The sequence below is a fragment of the Podarcis raffonei genome, chromosome 4 (assembly GCF_027172205.1).
Source record: "Podarcis raffonei isolate rPodRaf1 chromosome 4, rPodRaf1.pri, whole genome shotgun sequence".
Taxonomy (NCBI): Eukaryota; Metazoa; Chordata; class Lepidosauria; order Squamata; family Lacertidae; genus Podarcis; species Podarcis raffonei.
The window spans coordinates 33,999,324-34,019,106 of record NC_070605.1 but is presented as its reverse complement, the minus strand read 5'-3'; the positions used below and the strand labels follow the sequence as shown (position 1 = coordinate 34,019,106).

The following is a 19,783-nucleotide window of genomic DNA, read 5'->3' as shown; positions in this document are numbered from 1 at the left end:
AAGTCCTTTCCTCCCCTGCCCCAAGCCTGCGCCTATAGCAGAAGGCGAGAGCGAACTACGCGACCCAGGTTGCGCGCGACCAGAGCGCGGCGTTCTTTAGCTTCGCCATGGCAACAGCGGCGCAGCTCCTGGACCCTTCCCAAGAACCGGCGCCTCGTGATGACGAAAGCCCGCTTTGATTGGTGAGCCGGGCGCGAAGGACCGCGGCGGAAGCGAGTGGCCGGCGCGTGGAGTTAAGCTGAGGTACCGAGTGGGAGCTCGCGCGCGACAGTGAAGCGCTTGTGGCCCAGCGGGTGCAGCTTCTCTGGCTTCGTTTGAATTGGGATAAGGGCGGCGGGTACCGTCCTGGACTGCAAGCCGCTTCATTTCTTTGTGTGGTGGGCGTTAAATGTGGGGGGCTCCTTCCACTTTGTGGGGGATTAAACGGGCGTCTCGGGGAGAAGAAAGCTGCGCTCAGCCGAAGGGCTGGTTTCCTACACGCAAGGAGACCTTTTTATTTGGAGGAGCGTCCTCCCCTACTGCCTGAAGCAGGCGAGTCTGGGATTCTGCCGATGTTGATGTTGCATTTTGAATACTCTGCTATTATTACTTCGTGGACACCTAACAAGTGCCATCCATTTACGTGGCATGTTTTCTACTGTATACATTAATATATGTATACATTAATATATGAACCACGCGGAACGTGGCAGCAGCTGCTTCCTGGACTTGGAGATGAAGAAAAGGCAGTTTTTCTAGTAATCAATGCGACCACCGAGATCTTATGTGTTTCCTTCACTTAAAGCACTACAGCAAGCAGTGAACTTCTGACTATCCTGTGTGTGTTGAGGGCTTTTTAAAAGAAAAGGTTATAGGGGAGACGGAGGTGCATAAAATAATGTTTGATGTAGATAAAGTGGACAGAAAGATGTCCCTCCCTTTTCATAATAGCTAAAACTTTAGGTCATCAAAAGAAGATAAATGCTGCTATAACAGAAAGAAAAGCTTGTAATGTTCCCCCATCTCTGTGGTTAATATGTCCACAGGCAACTTTGAACTGGGGCTGTAGTATGAGGGAAATGGTTGGACTCCTTCCTGTGCCATAGCCCTAATCCATCTCTCTGTCTTTTTCCCTCCCACCCTCACATCTCCCAACGACATCGGCCCTAGGAAGTAGTTCAGGGTTAGCCAAATTTTTGGACTAAAACTCCCATCATCCCTAACCATTGGCCATGTTGGCTGAGTATGATGGGAATTGTAGCTCCCAAAAATGGAGGGGCACCACATTGGCTACCACTGAACTCGAAATATGAATAACTTGTGCTTTGAAATGCTAATGTAATATTCAAAGTGGGAACTCTCAGATCTCACTTTAGGGATATTTGTGTTCCATAGTTTATTTCAGTTTATTATTTGTGGCCTTTCAGATGATGTTGGACTGCAGCTCCCATCACTGACAAGGACTGGTTGGGACTGATGGGAGCTGAAGTTCAACAACATGTTGTGGGCCTTTTACATCAACCTTAGCACAGTCCACTACCAAAATAATACATCTTAACCCCTTAGTCAACATCTTCGCCCTTAGTAAATGATGAAGTAGGTTCTTGCTTGAAAAATGATTCTCAAAACAAACATTCTAAGATGCAATTCCATGTTCTTGCACACTTCTCATTTATTTCGGTTTCTGTTACTCAGAAGGATTTCCTAGTGATAATATCTTTGTCTTTATGCCATAGTAGTTTAGTATGATTACTGTTTTTACAAAGGAGGAAATAGATGTTCAAATGGTTTCCAAATGGATATTGTGAAAATTAGATAATCAGGGAAATAAAAAGATGCTTTATACCTACTCAGACCACTGATCTATCTAGTTCAAGATTGTCACTACAGTGACTGGCAGCAGCCCTCTAATGTTTCAAACAGGGTTCTCCCCCCCAAGTCCTATCAGAAGATGTTGGGGTTGAACCTGGGACTTTTTGCATGCAAAGCATGTTCTTTATTACTGAACTATCCCTGCACATAGTTGCAAGTATTGCATGATAAATATGGCTGTGTGAATTTGCTATTCTTTTTCAGTTGTGTTAATGAAGATGAAATTTTGCCTCTCCAAAGTAGTTGGTGGCTGTCGTCTTGGCACGCTAACAAATCTTGGTAGGAAAGGGATTCAATCTATGGAGATTCCAGGTTGTCTGCTTTACACCAAAATGGGATCAGCACCACACCTGACACATGACAATCTACAGTTGGTCCAAGATGTTCCTGTAGTTATACAGCTTCCACTTCCAGCGTTGTGAGTGCATTTTTCTTCTGGTAAAATTTGGATCCATGTCATTTAGGCCTTTATGTGTAAAACAGCACCTTAAATTGTGCTTGTCCAGCTGTATGAGGCCCAAGGCAGACTATTCATCACTAGATCATGTTTCTTTTGCAGTGTATCTTTGATTGCATAATGTTGTTGTTTTTTGTCCTTGCAGATGTGATAGAATCAGATTCCAACAGGGCAATCTTGTACATATCTAAGCTGTAGTAAACATTGAACTCTCTAGGACTCTATAGATAAGTGTGTCGTTAGGATTGCAACTTCAGACATGAATGACACAAAAACTTTAAGTCTTTGGGCAATATTGCATGACCAGTTATTGGTCACTTAAAAGCTGATTACGTATCACCTCTAACCACCTGAGAGCAGGAAGCTTATTCGCTGTGACCCTGTATGTGTCAACTTGCTGCATAGCTAATCAACTTCTGATCCACTTTCTGGCCTTGACTGAGCCTTGAGACTGCCCTTTTATTTGCAACTAAGGCATCTCTCCAGTCAATCACTGAGTGGAATTTTCTCCCCTCCTCCCAGTCAGGCCGCTACTTTGGTTAAATGAAATGAGAAAGAATGTCCACTGACTTGACGAGTCAAATCCTACCATTTTTCAATCCCGTTTCTATATATAAAGAGAAAACCTCATTTCCAGAGCTACCTCTGTTTTACGACAACGTGATGTAACAGTTAAACAGTCACCTGCTGGTGTTTTGTGGATATCTTGTATAGACAGTTTATATGCAGTTAACATTTTATATTCAATAGTGTGAGTTCCCTTATATACTCATTTAAAGCCAAACTTTACTTCAGACATAGAATTCTAAAAATGATTTATCCACAGGACTGAAAAGGGTTTTCCCCAATGGTCTAATTTGTTTCTCTGTTTGGTTGCAGGGCAGAACTTCATGAGGTCTTGGCGGAATATAAAGAAGGAACTGGAAAGTTCATAGGTAATAGTATTACCGTAATACAGTGGGACGTTGGAAGATGGATTGTAATATGCAGTACAGTATTGGAAATTGTATTTGAAGTTGGATGGAATGTATTTGATTTAGGCAAGGATAACCAACACAGCATGTACAAATGGCAGTGTGCCCACCAGTACCTCCTATGGCACTCATGAAAGGTTTTAGTAAATATCCCCTCATAAATTGACATTACACAAAGACTGATGTTCCTGCTCAGTTCCTGTTTGCACTGGCTCAACTTTTCCTACATTGGGCATGTCGTGTTAAACATGCCCACATTTCATTGGACACCCACCCACCTGTTCTGAATAAAGGAGATGTGCAAAGATCTCTCTATGAGCAAACCATGGTGATGGTTGATGTAGGTGCCTTTTCCCCATTGGTGGGACAGCTGTTGGAGAGGGCATGCTTTTACCATTTTGTGGCCCTAGCTCTTTTTCCCCCGATAATGGCAGATATGTTATGGCCACAACAGCTATTTTGTGACTGGCATGCATGGCACTTTACTTTCTCAAAATTCCAAATGTGCTCACTAATCCAAAAAGTTTGACAACCCCTGGATTAAGGCATAATAGCCCTGTAAGCCACTGACAAGCAGAGACTAGATTGCACTGTGCCTTTATATTCCACGATATTGATGCTCGTAAATTATAGCTATATGTTTGTATAGGGAGCTTATTGCAGGCAGAATCAGTGTTGCACATGAGTGCAAACCCAGTTTGCTATTGTTTGTTTATGTGTTCACACATTGGTCAACTGATTTTCTATATGTTGGTCAGCCTGCCAGGAAGTGAGGACAGTATGAAATAGATTTTAAAGCACTATATACACCTAAAGGTTTCTCAGAATCATAACTCAGATTGAATTAATAAGATCAGTTTAGTAGTCATGGGATATGAAAACATTGTGTATCTGGGGAGTTTTGAATGCGCTGCCATCATATCTTTAGTCAACTACAAGGATAAAACCCCTGACTTTCTTTTTGTAGAACATCTAAGACTTTTTAAATGGTTTTTAAAGCTGTTTAATAATACCTTATGCAGCATGTTGATCACTGATCCACCTTTAGCATATATTTAATTTGATAGAAAGCCCAGGAGTGTTTTGTAAGGCATTAAAGTTAGGTAGCAAAGCCTCACAGAATTGCAGTTAAGCTGGGAACCTTAATTGCCCTACACTTCAAGAAGGATCTTTACCCAGAAGGACCTCTCTCAGAAAGTTCTGGCAAACTCTGCTCATTGTTATATTAAAAATGTTTGAAAGCAATCAGCTGTGCACTTAGGTATCTTTAGATTCTGGGCTTAATGAGCTTATCCCCTTACCTTCTTTAGATGGCAACATGCATAACTTTATTTACATCAAAATGTTGTAGGCCAGCCCCACTGTGTTTGGCAGCCTTCATACTTGTTCTTTTGAGTGGGGATCTGGACTGCAGCACCAAAGCCCTGCCCTGACATCACCGCTGAAAGCAATAAATGAGCTACACATTGAGGCTGTACTTTCACTCTCTTCTTGTTGCAGTAGTTCACTCTTTTATTTTTATGTTTGTTATCCTTTAAAGCTCTGTTCTGGGCTGGGGGTGGTTTTATCACCAAGGAGGCTCAAGGGTCAGGTCCCCTGAGAATATTTGCGTAGAAGATGAGCAAGTCAGCTGTCATTTTGTCAGCACAGTATTAACTGCAAGGAACATTAATCAAATCAAAATCCAGAGCCTACATGCCACTATGAAGCTGAGCTTTTGTAGCTGCCACTTCCCCTCCCTTTCTCTCCTGGAAGGTGAACAGAGCTGGTCAGGAGAATATTATAGTATCTGGGGAAATGAATTGTTGTTTTTCTATTCAGAAATGATAAGTTATATTCACTCACAGTTGCTAATAAGCAATGTACAGTACTGTATTAAAAAGTTATCAGTGCAGGTTTCATAGTTTGTATATTAAAAGGTAACCTTTTTTTTTAACCATACATAGGCATGCCAGATTCAGTGCTATACTGTTCCCTCCATGACCCAGTAATCTGCTCCCCACCTGGTTACAACAACTGCAAGGTATGGTAGACACAAGAACTTTCTGACATTTCAGTACTTAAATGAGCATAACAAGAGCTTGCTGGATCAAACCAGTGGCCCATTTAGTTCAGCATCTCACAGTGGCAAACCAGATACTTATGGGAAACCCCAAAGCTGGACATGAGCACAACAACATTCTGCCCACCTGTGATTCCCAGCAATTGGTATTCAGAGACATAGTGCATTAGACAGTGGAGGCAGAACATAGCCATTGTGGCTTCCCAAATGAGCCAAATGCAGTGAGGCTCTTGGGCTGCCGGCTCCAATCTTTCCTTCTAGCATTTTCATGCTGCAATCCAATATGCACTTCACTTGGGAGTAAATCTCATTGAATTTTTTGGGACTTACTTCTGAGTAAACATGCTTACAATTGAACTGTTTGGGAGTAGTGACAGCTGTAGAATATTTGCAGGTTGGGGGAGGCAGTTTCAGAATTTTTATTTTGCTTTATTTTTGGCAAGGAATTATGGTAGCAGGAAGATAATTATTGGTAGGAAACTATGACCGAAAGAGGCGTGCTGCTATTCAGGCTATGCAAGCCTGACCTATAGAATCCTTTGCATCCAGTACCAGCACATTTTCACATCTGTTGCCACAACGAGGACTAGAAACCTCATTTAGAAACAAACAGCTAAATAAGTCTGAATGTGAGATTTTCAGGAAGACAGTTTCTTGTCTGTGGAATCAAATTATATATACAACCGTTCAATAAGCATAAGACTTTTTAAATTTTCTACTTTGGTAATATAATAACACAACTCCTTTCTTGATTTTCAAACCAAATTAAGCCTGGTGTTCAACATCCATATTGTTCTTTCTACCCTTTTTATAGGACTTAAAACAGAAATATGGTATGGTACCATCGTTCTATATATAACGTACAAATCTACTCCCCGTGCCTATATACTACATTCTGATTTTGGAAGGATGTTGTGAATACGGAAACATAACTTTCTTTTTCCCTGTATGGAAAAGTTTGTAATTGCTGGAGTAATTGCCCAAGAGAGCAGATGCTTGTTGATCTGTTCAACAGATGTATCAAAGCCTAAATTAATTGAGTGTCTCTTTTAATTTTGAAATTAAGAATCAGCAAATGCAGCTAAAGCAGTAAACTCTTGCTCAGTACAACTGCTAGTCTGCATTCACTGCATTTAATTATCTGCAGATGACTTTGGTTTGCAATATGTCCTGAGTGATGGCAGCTTTAATAACTCAACCTTTTGGGTCTACGTGATACCAGGGAGGCCCAGTGATTGAATAATCATCCATAATAACACCAACACTGGGTCAGAATACAAGGTTAGATGCTGCTGCTGCAATACAGCATATTATTCTCAAATAGCACCATCAGTTTGCATAGCGCTTTATAGAATAGAAGTCCTCGCCCCAAAGAGCTTGCAATTTATGTTGTAATTCAACACAGGGAAGGAGTGGAGTTAGGGGTCAACAGGAAAGCAGTGTGTTATTGCGCCACTTAAACAAATTTAGGCTCAGTTACAGAAGGGCATGGAAACTGGGAGATGTGCTGAAGGTTTTTTGGTTTTTTTTTAAGATGGGTTTTGAGGAGGGATTTTCGGGAAATAAGAGAGTTGGCATCACACAGGTGTTCTAGAAGGTAGTTCCAAGCATATGGGACAAGCAAGGGACAAAGGACGAGTCCTTTGAGGGAGAATGAGACCTTCTGTTGCTACAGCTAAAGGAATAAAGATCACAGACAGTCAAGTCATCAAGATGGGAGAACGTGGAAATTTAGAAGATGTTCAATGTAAGTGTGTATAGGTTTGCAGCCTTAGTCACTCAAACAAACTGGAAGATAGTTTGGGTTATTTTTTCAAATAGCTAAATCTCTTTTCTGTGGGGAAGAGTCCATATTTCAAAATGTTGGGTGAATAATTCCTCCTCTGTGCACTTTTGAGGTCTCCTGCATTTTGGCATTACATCTTATCACATCTTTCTAATGTTAATTTTATTAGTTTTATAATTCTGTTGGTGAGTTTAGAGCAGATATCAGAGGCTGATTCACACAAGTATATAGACATAACTTATGGCAGCTAGATGTGCACTACCTCCATGTGGAGGGGTGCAAGAAAAGGAAATTCTATTATGACGGGACAGTTGTGCCCATGGAACACACCTTCTGTTCATAGAGTGAGAACTTAAGGTCCAGACCACTATGTTATGTGAACTGAAAAAACTGCCTTTGGTGTGTTGTTACTGACAGTTCTTTCCATGTGGAAGTTATTACTTGATTCAGGCCTCACATGCTCATCCTTCAGATGATAAATCTGCTGATCATAGTTTAGAAGTTGGAATGACACTTTACAGAGAATGTGAAGCTGCCACCAAAAAACAGCAGCTCTTGGCTTAGTTCCGCTCCAATCTCTTTGTAAGCATCTAGTTTCGGCTGTTCATTTGTCCTGCTGTCATTAAAATGTGCATTTCTCTACTACTGCTTCACATCATTGGCTGTTGCTGGCAGGAACGAGTAATGAACATATTGAAGTCAGGATATGGGGCAGTTTGAACTAAGCATAAAGGAAATAGAAACTTGACTTTGAGGTACTTCCATTCTTAACAGCCATCAATGTTCCTTATAAAGTGCAGTTTTGCCTTGCGTTTCCAAGTGCATGAGAAGATGGTTCCATTAGCAAGATCTTTGTCACTCATTGATTATCTCCTAATCTCCCTGTTTAAACTCTCCCTGTTTGCTTGTCTCTGACAGTCAGTTTCTGTATGGGGAAGTGGAGGGCGGATAGAAATGACACCATCAAATTTCATGGCCATCCAACGCGTTATTCAGCCAGACTGGTTCCAGTGTCTATCAGATGGAGATACGGTTGGAGAAGGAATATCTAAGAAGAGGGCCAAGAAGTCTGTGGATCGATCCCTGTCCTTTTTGGATGAGTGCCTGCAGTTGCAAGATAAATCTCCAGTAAGAGCTAAATCACTTTGAACCATTTCAAGTCTCCCACAACATTGGAGGTTTGGAGCATACAGTATATTGGCAAAATAGCTAGAGTAGTTCTGAAGTCTGATATTTATCGACAGAACAGTCAAAAAGGTTCTCCCCTGCTCTAGTGAATACATTGAGGCACTAGTGTGTAGAACTGCTTCCCAAAAATATTTGCTCTGCCATTTAGGCATTATGCTTATTTGGGGGTGGGGGAATGAGCTTTTCTCTTACGTTGGAAAAAACAAGTTCTTTTATTATTCTGATAGTTCTTCATAAGGTAGTGGTAGCCAGGAGCTCTATGGTTCCTTGGCAGTAGGAAACCAATCTGCCACAGCCAGTATTGACTATTTCTTAAAAGGTAGCAATCCTAGGGTGGAGAATCGGCCTTAAAATACTGGGAGGAGAGTCTCAGGCCATTACATTATGTGTACTTAACTCTCATTTAAGTACCATGAAGTTAACTGGTGTCAAGATAAGGGGGGAAGGACAAGGACAGTGATATGGTAATTATTTTTTTCTGTGTCCCAGTTCATTCATTCATTTAACCCTTATACTCCACACTGACCTTTTTCTTTCTTTTTGGTATCTGCCCCAAATAAGGCTGGTGCAACATGGTAGTCAGTTGTGTAATCCTAACCATGTCCATTCGGAACGGAGTCCTGTTGAATTTAGTGGGGCTTCCTCCGGGCAAGTAGGGGTTAGGATTGCAGGCTGAACTTACCTTCTCCAGCCACAGGGTGTATTTATCTTACATTTATAACTTCCTTCCAAACTAGGAATTGCAACAGAGCTTGATAATTGGAGTTGTTGAAGGTGGAGATGTGTTGGAAGAGAGGCTCCGATCTGCTAAAGAGACTGCCAAGAGACCGGTAGCTGGCTTCTTGCTGGATGGCTTTCAGGGAAATGCCATGGCCTGGAAGACCAAGCTGGAACTCTTGTCCGCGGTTACAGCAGAGTTACCGGAAGATAAACCCAGGTCAGACCACAGTATAAATTTGATCAAAAGCCGCATAATGCAGATACTTGGAAAGTTCCTGGCTGATTATATCTCCAGACCACAACCGTTTTTATTTGCTGTTGAAAATGATTTTTTCATAAATTATGGGAAGGGTGGGGCACTTCAGGCCATGAATCTAATCAGGCCTTCCAGGCCTCCCTACGTGCCCTGAACCTTATGATGTACATATTATCTTTTGTTTATGTACCACTTTTTGGGTGGATCTCACAAAACGGTTTATGTAAGATTATTGCAACAACCATGAATATTGATTTTAAAGAGTGGAAATTGAAACCTTTGATATCAGGTGTGAGGCAGATAAAGTCACAGCTGAGCCAAAAGGGGGTTTGCAGGCAGATAGAAATTAGCATATTTCAGAGAGAGGAATTCTGAGTGCCGGAGGGGAATTGGCGATTGACATAAATTTAGGCTACAATTCATCATGATTCAAGAGACATTGTGTCCCTTTTCAGTGTCTCATGGCAGGAAGTTTGGGCACATCTCCCCACTGCTAATGAACAATTTCTGTCTTTTTTTCTGGTGGTCTTGTTTCAAGCTTTCAAAATAAGCAAGTGGAGGAGTGTTGCTTTGTGTTTGCCTGTGGTTTGGAGATCAGCATTTCATTGCAATTGGGAATTGCAATAGCAGAGTACTACCGACTTTGTTATCTCCGCTGGCTGTGGAAGAAAATCACCCCAAGAGCTTATCAGGATCATTAAAAATGCAAAAACTATCCCTTGGCAGTATATTCTTTTAATAAACTTCTTTCTTCCATTGGGAGATAACTGTTTTCAGCACTGGAAAACAGGCAGAGCTTTCAAATGAGATTTTTAAAAAGTTCATAAATTACTGGCAAAATACTGCAAGAGAGGAGACAGATTTTGTGGCTGTGTTCCGCATTTTTCTGCTCCTTAAGGGCTGCGTTTGAGTAGTATTGAAGGAAGAACTGGACCTTAAAAGAGTAGAAAAACAATGTGGAAGGCACAAAATGGCAGGGGAATCAGCAGAGGTGTGATGTCACTCCTAATCAGTGGGAAGCTTCACAAGAAGCTTCCGTCCATGGGCAAAGAGAGCAACTGTCACCTCTTCTTACCCAAGCCCTACATTCCTTCCATGCCTACCTGCCAGCTGTGTCAACTTTCTCTGCAAAAGTTGCCCTCCCCTCTCACTATTGCATTCAGCCTGGAATGGAGATGGCTGGAGTGATAGAGGAAGAAAATCTGCCTGTCAAACTTTGACAGACATCAAGTTGTTTTTAAATTGGGAGTAACCTTGATTGCTGTTAGAAAGATTGCTGTTAAGGAACTTCAAATGTTAATTGCTTGTATAATAGCTATGTTAAATGCATAGCATTTTCCTTTCCAGGGAGCATAAAAATAAACTCAGCTCATGCTGTAAGTTTTCTATGGCCTGGTCAAAAAAGTCATTACTAAAGTGACAATTTATTATGGTACTGTGCGTTTTTCTAGTCATCTGCTAAATTTATTGACCTAGATTGACTTGTTCAATTGTCAGCACAGCCATTATTCCCGAGGGAGAGAAAAACTGCTGTTTCTACACCTCCCCAGTTTTTGACAAAGCTGCCAGCTGAATTTGTGGAGTCTAGCATTGCTATTACTAATAATAGCATATTAAGCATGGGTGACTCCATCTGCATTTTTGAGCCCCAAGGGGATATTATAGCTCTGGCTAATGGCAAAATGCTTTTAGGAAAAAAATTACTTTTGGTGAAGAAGGCTCATGTGATCTGGATGGCTTGAAGGAGAATGTGTGCAAAATGTCAGAAATGCAATTCATATTTTCTTGGGATGGGGGCATATTATTTAACCAGAGAAGTCCCAAAAGGAAAGTAAGTGTATTTTACTTGCACCCTCGACTCCAAGAAGTACTATTGGCTCCCATTTCACAACAGTTTGGGACTGCCTACTACAGAGGGCCCTAAGGATTCAACCCTGCAGTCAGTGCTAAAATTAACTGGGTTAAGGTTACACACAACTAAAGCGACTTTAACTTAATGGTTTTTGGTTTAGATCAGCGAATGTGTGTTTTGTGTTTGCTGACCAGTTTACACAAACAAAAACTCACAATGATGTTTTGTAAACCAGGGATGCAAAATTTGTGGCCCTCCAGATATTGTTGAACTACAGCTCCCATTATTCCTGACTGTTGCGGCAACTGTAGCAAAAGCAATCAATCAATGTGAAATTAAACCAGGTAAAGGTAAAGGGACCCCTGACTAAGCCGCTTCTCGCGAACCAGAGCAGCGCATGGAAACGCTGTTTACCTTCCCGCCAGAGCAGTACCTATTTATCTACTTGCACTTTGATGTGCTTTCGAACTGCTAGGTGGGCAGGAGCTGGGACCAAGCAACAGGAGCTCACCCCGTCGTGGGGATTCGAACCACCGACCTGCTGATCAGCAAGCCCTAGGCTCTGTGGTTTAACCCACAACGTCACCTGCGTCCCCTTAAATCAGCATGTGTGGGAAATTGCAGCATTTTCAGTATCCAGGAGAGATCAGCTAAATAGAGAAACAAATAATAGTATCTCCTCTGATGTAGCATGATTTTCAGGTCGCTAGAGCTGCCAGCAAGCTCTTTATTATATTTCCTCTATAACTGGGTAGAACGTAACCCACTCGTATGAACAAACTTAATGTGAATCCAATATTTATAGGTATTTAAAACTCTTAAATAGTTTTTACTTTTTCTCCCAATTGGATTTAATGCTGAAAAGGAAGGAGAACAGAATTTAGATTCTCACTTATCAAATTTTGACTATTTGTATTACTATTTGAAACAATACTGGTTTTGCCTTCATTTCACCTGAAGATAAAAGTTCCAGTGGAGAAATTCCCTGTTCCATTATATTATAGAGAACATCCTTCAGCCATGTATTTCTGTATAAATCTTGACAGATCTCAGAGTGCTTACTGACTTCCTGAAAGCCAAAGCAGACTTTATTACTTCTGGAAAACAGCAGTGCCCAAACCATACATGTTATAGATTTCAGTCCTATTTTCAGGCATATTCCTGTATTAACCACACCTGGGGACATGGGTATCACTCTGAAAAAGAATGAGCAAGCTCTTTTACTCCTCTGCTGGTGCACTGTATCCATCTGATTGCCTCATATAAGATCCGGTTTTTTAATTGGAACACCTACAGTGCTATATGCACTGAATGAAAAGCTCTGTGAAAAAGAATCTTCACAGATTTCACAGATCAGTCAAACTGCTATGTGCTAATTGAAGTTTACACTTTGCGACTGTTTTCCCCATCTCCACCTGAAAGGGAGAACCAACTGTATCCTGAGCTAAGACAAAGCATACTAGCCCGAAGCTCAAGTATTAGCATGTGAACTCAAATGATTAAGATAAAAATTGCAAAGCATTTTGGACTATGAAAGGTGCTGCAGAATGATAAACAGTAGTCGTGATAATTCTCATCAATCCAAGTGCGTCTAGGGAAAGTGACTTGGTAAACTTTAATTGTTGGTCTTGAATTAAATGAACGACTGCCCAAAGAAAAAGTACCTTTGAATTGTTGGGGTGCAAGTTAATTTGAAATGTGCTTTTAATATATTGAATGTGTTGCAAACGGAAGATAATATATGTTGTACCTTGCCCCCTTCTAAAAAAACGTGTGGATTAAAAATAGCAATAAATCAATTTAGCATATTCAGCCAGTCTGTTAGCTGCTCTGTTCAGGATGTTGCTGCCAACCTATAAAGGCCTATACAGTATACCTGAAGGTCCAGTATACCTGAAGGAGCGTCTCCATCCCCATCGTTCTGCCCGGACACTGAGGTCCAGCGCCGAGGGCTTCTGGTGGTTCCCTCACCGCGAGAAGCGAAGTTACAGGGAACCAGGCAGAGGGCCTTCTGGGTAGTGGCACCCGCCCTGTGGAACGCCCTCCCACCAGATGTCAAAGGAAAAAACAACTACCAGACTTTTAGAAGACATCTGAAGGCAGCCCTGTTTAGGGAAGCTTTTAATATCTGAAGGACTATTGTATTTTAATATTTTGTTGGAAACCGCCCAGAGTGGCTGGGGAAACCCAGCCAGATGGGCGGGGTATAAATAATAAATTATTTTTTATTATTATTATTATTATTATTATTATTATTATTATTATTATTATTTTATTTTATTTTATTTTATTTTATTTTATTATATTATATTATATTACAGTTTGGGTTTTGCGTGGCTTAAAAAGGTCTGTCCATGTTTCTTCTTTCTGCAAAGACAAAACCTCCATACAGACTTACTAGCTGTCAAGCCAGGTTCAAGGTTTTGCTGCTGACATTTAGTGCCCGTTGAAACAACTTGGGACCAGGATACCAGGCAGACTGCTTCCCCTGATACAGACTAAGCCAATCTTTAAGATATGCAGAAACCCTGCTGGTCTTTCAACCATCAGCAGATAATCACTTGGTGGCATTGGGGAAGCAGGACTTCTTGGTGACAGCACCCACGCTCCAGAATACTCTTATTTACCTGGATTCTGACTTTTAATTTTTAATTGTTTGCTTTGTACACTGCTGAGTTTTATTTGTGATATACAGTTGCATTTTGGTCTTATATCATTTTTATGTAGCCTAGGAAATCTTATTGAATGTGCTTGTCTTTTAGTTTTAATGTAGAACGCTGAGACTTCTACATTTATAAATGTTTTATAAATAAATAAAATTCATCATTAAGATATGTCAGGGAGGTGAAGCTCTTGGGCCTCTCTACATCTGTTATTGAATTCAAGGCAATGGCTTTTTGAGGGTGCCTCCAGGGATTTTGGAAGAAGCTCTCTAATGAAATTCACCGAACTAACCCTGCAGGCATTTGGAAGTGATATGCCTGTTCATGCAAGGTGCTGAAAGTGCCATTGTACTCTTCTCCTGCTTTTGGGCTTTCTATAAGCATCTAGTTGTCCACTGTGTTAACAGGATGCTGGGCCAGATGAGCCTTTGGCTTGATCCAGCAGGGCTCTTCTTATGTTCTGACAGCCTTTTCTGAAAGTGTTTTATTCAGTACCCCAAAAGCTGGTTATTTGAAATTGACTGTATTTATTATAAATATTATTTTTTACTGTAACTGAATTTTGTTCTTTTTAAAGGGAACCCTCTTGGAATTTTAAGGTAAAATTGGTGTGTGTGTGTGTGTAATTAATAGATTCCAATAAACTAAATAACCTTTGCCACTATGTCTTCTGCAGACTGATTCATGGAATTGGCAGGCCAGATGAGGTGCTGGACTGCATTGAGAGAGGCGTAGATGTTTTTGAGAGTTCTTTCCCTTACCAAGTGACAGAGCGGGGCAGTGCTTTGTCCTTCAGCTATAATTATAAACCAGATCCTGAAACAGCAGGTATTTGTCTTTATGGACTTCTTTTGTGTGAATACTGGAATAGTGGCTGCATTACTTTTTTAGTTCTTAGAAATAGATATACACAGTACTGCACTATTAATCACCTCCTTATTATCTGTAGCTCATTTGACATCAGAAAAACAATAAACTGTTATAAGAAAAGAAATGCTATTTTCAGATGAAGCTTGACGTTGTAGTTGAGACCACTATTTTTTATTAGGTATAGCATTCCTTATAGTCTATATATGTTACTGAGGTTTAGGATAGTTAGTCTTTTGCAGTGGAAAATTACAGTAATTCTTCTTTTCAGTCTCATCTAGCTAGTAATGAAGAAATCAAACCATGACTTTAAGGAGCTCTTTTTCGGCTTCACCTTGCTTATATTTATTTATTTATTTATTTATTCATTCATTCATTCATTCATTCATTCATACCCCGCCCATCTGGCTGAGTTTCCCCAGCCACTCTGGGCGGCTCCCAATCAAGTGTTAAAAACAATACAGCATTAAATATTAAAAACTTCCCTAAACAGGGCTACCTTCAGGTGTCTTTTAAAAATAGGGTGATGATGATGATAATAAAATTTATTATTTATACCCCGCCCATCTGGCTGGGTTTCCCAGACAGTAAATAGCCCTGGTTAACTCTGCATTCCAGTGGGCCACCAGGGAATCAGCTGAAAGGCCATCAACATGGGATAAAACATCTCCTACCACTCTCTGGAAGCCATGGATCCATTAAGTGGCGGGGATGGACCATCTGAATCGGTCCCACCTCCCTGCAGAGGGGAAGGGTCACGGAGAAGTCCAGTTGCACCAGGAAGTGATCTGACCCTGGCACTTCTTTTGTTTCGCTTTTACTTAGTGTCAGATCACCAACATCCGTAGAGGTAAACACCAGGTCTAAGGCATGTCCATGGTTATGAGTTGGGCCAAACTTATTCAGGGACAGCCCCATGGAGGCCATGCTTTCCACGAAGTCCCGAGTGGCCCCTAGTAAGTTTGTATCAGCATGGTGTTAAAATCCCCTGGGACAACCAAACTAGGTGTCTCCAGGAGCACATCTGCCACAACCTGAAGCAGCTCAGGCAGGGAATCCTTGGTGCAACGGGGAGGTTGGTACACCAAAAGGATCCTGTACTGCCCTCCCTAAAAGGTTGCATGTGTTATTAAACTTGCTTGTATGTTGTGTTGTTTTGTTTCCATCAAAACAGAAGTTCCTTAGATTATGAAGGACGTTTAGGGACTGTACTTTTTCTTAACCAAAAGATTTCAAACAGGGCTGTCATTCACAGACAGGGCAAGTGTGAAAATGTAGGCCAGAAAAAGAGCAGCAGATGGCTTTCTTAATGGGTTCAGCGTTGAGGGTTTGTTTCATGCTTTGGCAACTTTGAGCAGACAAGTATATCTTTTATCACATTTTCCAGAAACCTTACTTACAAAATGACAAGTCATACAGAATTAAAGGTGCAAAGGGCTGCTCCTTTTTCTCATTGAATAAGAAGCTTTAGAGTCTCTCTGTGCTTCCTGGTAACTTGTTTGGAAATAGAAGATAGTCTTTTATTTATAAAAGAAATAAACCCACAACAATACTTAGTCTCGTTTCAGAATTTCCAAAGGATGAATAGGCTTCACATGCATCATAGACCATTTCTCCACCCCAGTGATTTTATGAACATTTCAGTGTGCTGAGAACTTACAGATGGTATCCTTAGGAGTCTCTCTTTACTACTGTGACAGTCTAAACATTCTGATTGAAATTCTTTCAAGAAGCTGTCAGGCTGTCAGGTCAAATGTGGAGTGTGGATCAGATGCAGGTCACTTGTGAACTCCATCCAAATAAAAACAAGCTATTGAATTTGGTTACTTCACAGTGTGCAAAATGCAGTTCAGGCAGAATTGAATTTTATGGTTATTTACGAGTGGGAAAGGGAAGGCAGCTGAGCAACAGCAACTAAAATGCAGCAATTTGAGCTTCAAGTCCCCATCAGATTAGTTGGCTCCCTTCTACCTCTAGAGTCTTGTCACTTTTTTTTTACTACCTCTACTATATCATGATTATCTTTTAAACATTTTAAATGCCCATGTGGGTTTTAATGAGAGAGTCATCTTGAAGTGTTTGAGATGGGATATTTTTTAATATTTATTTAACCTTATTAAGGAAATACTTTGTGCTTCATTGCAGTCTTAAAAGAGAAAGGGCAAAAAGATACGAGGAGAAAAGAGGATGATAAAACAGACAATGAAACAATCCACAGAGCTCAAGAAATTGCTTCATTTGAAATAAATTTGAAAGAAAAAAGGTATGTTGGTTTAAGAGTTTAGTTTGAAATGTCAGCTTCTGCCATGGACTACTTGTCTTGTTGCTTAAGGGAGAAGTTCTGCATTTACCTGGAAATAAACCCTACTGAACATGGTGGGACGCGTTCTAAGTAAATATGCTCTTGTTGGCAAAGTTCTGAGTCCATTTAAGTTTATGCAATAAGTAACTCAAGTATTCCACTGTTTGGAGGTTTTGCTATTGGGAATGAGAAGCAGCAGACTGAAATCACTCAAGCGTCAAACGAACATGCTAGTATTACTGTATCTCAACCAATAAATGGACAATTATAACAATTAATAAATAACCACCCCACAATGTCCAAACGCCAAACTAATCCTGGCTACAGGGAACCAGGCAGAGGGCTTTCTCGGTAGTGGCACCCGCCTTGTGGAACGCCCTCCCACCAGATGTCAAAGAGAACAACTACTACCAGACTTTTAGAAGACATCTGAAGGCAGCCCTGTTTAGGGAAGCTTTTATTGTTTGATGCATTACTGTATTTTGATATTTTGTTGGAAGCCGCCCAGAGTGGCTGGGGAAGCCCAGCCAGATGGGCGGGGTATATATAATAAATTATTATTATTATTATTACTACTCAGTTTCCTGGGTAGATGAGTCAGCAATATCAGATAAGATCATTATCATTATCATTTGTTATGCACTTAATAAAAACATATCAAAGCAACTTCACAAGATAAAATACAAACAGATAAAATTAATTAAAAGCTAAGAAATTAACAAAAAGTACGTAATATAAAATTCCTAAAATGCTCATCCACGAACACAGCAAAAAGGACAAGTCCTACCCCACCCTGCTAAAATATCAGCACCACAGTACAGGCTAGCTTAACTGCCAGTGTTGCTGTTAGGGTAGCAGTTTCAACTTGTCAGAGTTTGCTTTACTTTCTAACCGCTTCCTTCTATTCTTTCCTTTTCCTTCTTTGCCAGGTATTCAGCTTTTCATCACTCTCTTAGGCTCCTTGTCGATTATTTCCCCTATCCTCTTCATGCCCTTGTACCAATCATATTTCCTTAACTGACTCTCGCTCCCTTTTTTCACCATTGTTTGCCCCTCATGTTTGCTCATATTCAAAGAGCTTAAGAACAGGCATTACGGGAGCCATGATTGGCACATGATGTTACAGGTGGCCAATGGTTAGAAAACATCCAGAATACCAGGGATGTATACATTCTAAACCCAACCATTGTATAGTAAACTTACGCCCTCTTGAGTTGGAATAAATATTGAACAAAATACATCTCTCTTAGCAGATATGTTACTAAATGCTTTTGATGCTTTTCACATCTGTATGCATGTCCTGGCTCCATTTAGTGCAGGGAAAATTAGTTTCTTGTTAACATTAAAAAAATTAAATAGAAGTTATGATTGCCTTCATTTTTCATGCTGTGCTTGGGACAGGCTAGAGGGAATAACTTATATTTTGTGAAAACTGTCAAACCGTAAAGGAACTTGAACACTCTTGGCTGTCCACCCACACCAGAAATTATTGGGCTTCTAAGTTTTTGTTGACAGGAAAGCTCCAGGGTGCCTCTTGCCAAGGTGGTACCTCTGTAGCTCTCTGCCTTATTATTGTGGTGTATGGGTCTCCTGCTGTGTCCTGTAATGGAATACAGAGAGCAGATAGATAGCAGCATTATCTTGATGAAGAAAAGGATGAGTCTGCCATTCACCTTGAAAGTTCATCCTGCCATAGTAATTGAAACCATAGCCATTACGTTTCAGGTTAGGGTGGGGCAAGGCAGTATTCATTGTCAGGCTCCATAGCATTCCAGCTGAGAATCCCTACATCCACCCTGATAACTCATCTGCTAGCTGGTATTAGAAAAATACTTTGACACCCAGGTGATAACTCCATCTTTAGTTTCCATAGAATATACTGGTGCTTTTTCGATTGTTAGCCCCTTGGGACAAGAATCTGCCCTCTTATTCTTTGCAATGTACTCTGTGTATAGAATACTTTTTGCTTTGCAATCAGACAGCATCTCACAATGAGTGATTAGTGGCTGCCTCATTGTGCCCAATGTGTAGGGGTTTTTTTTAATTGTGGGAGAGTTGCTTTATTTTTATTTTTATTTAGCGTTAATAGCTGCTCATTTTCTTACTTAGGTACCAGGATGACTTTGGCCCTTTAGTGAATGGATGCTTGTGCTACTGCTGCCAGAATCATAGCCGTGCCTACGTTCATCACCTTCTTGAGACCAAAGAGTTGCTAGCTGGTGTGCTGCTTATGATGCATAACTTTCAGCACTATTTCGGTTTCTTCTGTTCTGTGCGAGATGCTCTGAAAGAAGACCAGTTGGATCGATTGAGAGAGATTGTCAGCATGCAAGCACCTTGAGGCTAGAAATACATAAATAGTACAGGGAGAAAAGAACCCATGAAGCAACAAACTCCATATTTTGGCTACCATTAATCTCATGTCACCTGAAGCCCAAACCTTCTGGAATCTTTTCCCCATTAGCCAACCAGTTATAGCAAGGACAGCCTGATGTTGTTGGACTACAACTTCCAGCATCCCTACCACTGACCATGCTGACGGGAGCTGGCATCCCAACAACATCCTCAAGGCACTACCTTGACTACCTCTGGGTTAAAGAAACCAGAACACAAAGGAGGAGATCACATTTCTAGAGATACCCATTCATTATGTTTATCATCATGACTTGTGTCTGTAATTCTCAGGAATCCTAAGAGCACTAGAGCTGAAGAAAAGAATATAAACTGTCACATGAATCATGTTTAAAATGTCAGCTTGCATCGTGGGCTCTGACTTCATCCTCATAACCGGCTAATATCAGCCCA

General features: G+C 40.8%; 1 protein-coding gene across 3 annotated transcripts; it reads left to right on the top strand.

Annotated features, from left to right (window-relative positions):
* Positions 1-135: 135 nt before the first annotated feature.
* On the top strand, positions 136-19,580 carry QTRT2 (queuine tRNA-ribosyltransferase accessory subunit 2). Of its 3 annotated transcripts, none has more exons than XM_053386099.1 (9): positions 136-243; positions 2,056-2,269; positions 3,188-3,243; positions 5,229-5,305; positions 8,049-8,258; positions 9,056-9,255; positions 14,486-14,637; positions 16,822-16,939; positions 19,088-19,580. In XM_053386099.1, the coding sequence occupies exons 2-9, from the start codon at positions 2,064-2,066 to the stop codon at positions 19,317-19,319; spliced, it is 1,251 nt and encodes a 416-aa protein (XP_053242074.1). In that variant the 5' UTR covers positions 136-243; positions 2,056-2,063; the 3' UTR covers positions 19,320-19,580. The 3 variants fall into 3 exon arrangements, with proteins under 3 accessions (XP_053242074.1, XP_053242076.1, XP_053242075.1); XM_053386100.1 differs by having other exon boundaries at positions 166-243; positions 2,092-2,269; XM_053386101.1 differs by lacking the exon at positions 8,049-8,258.
* Positions 19,581-19,783: the final 203 nt, after the last annotated feature.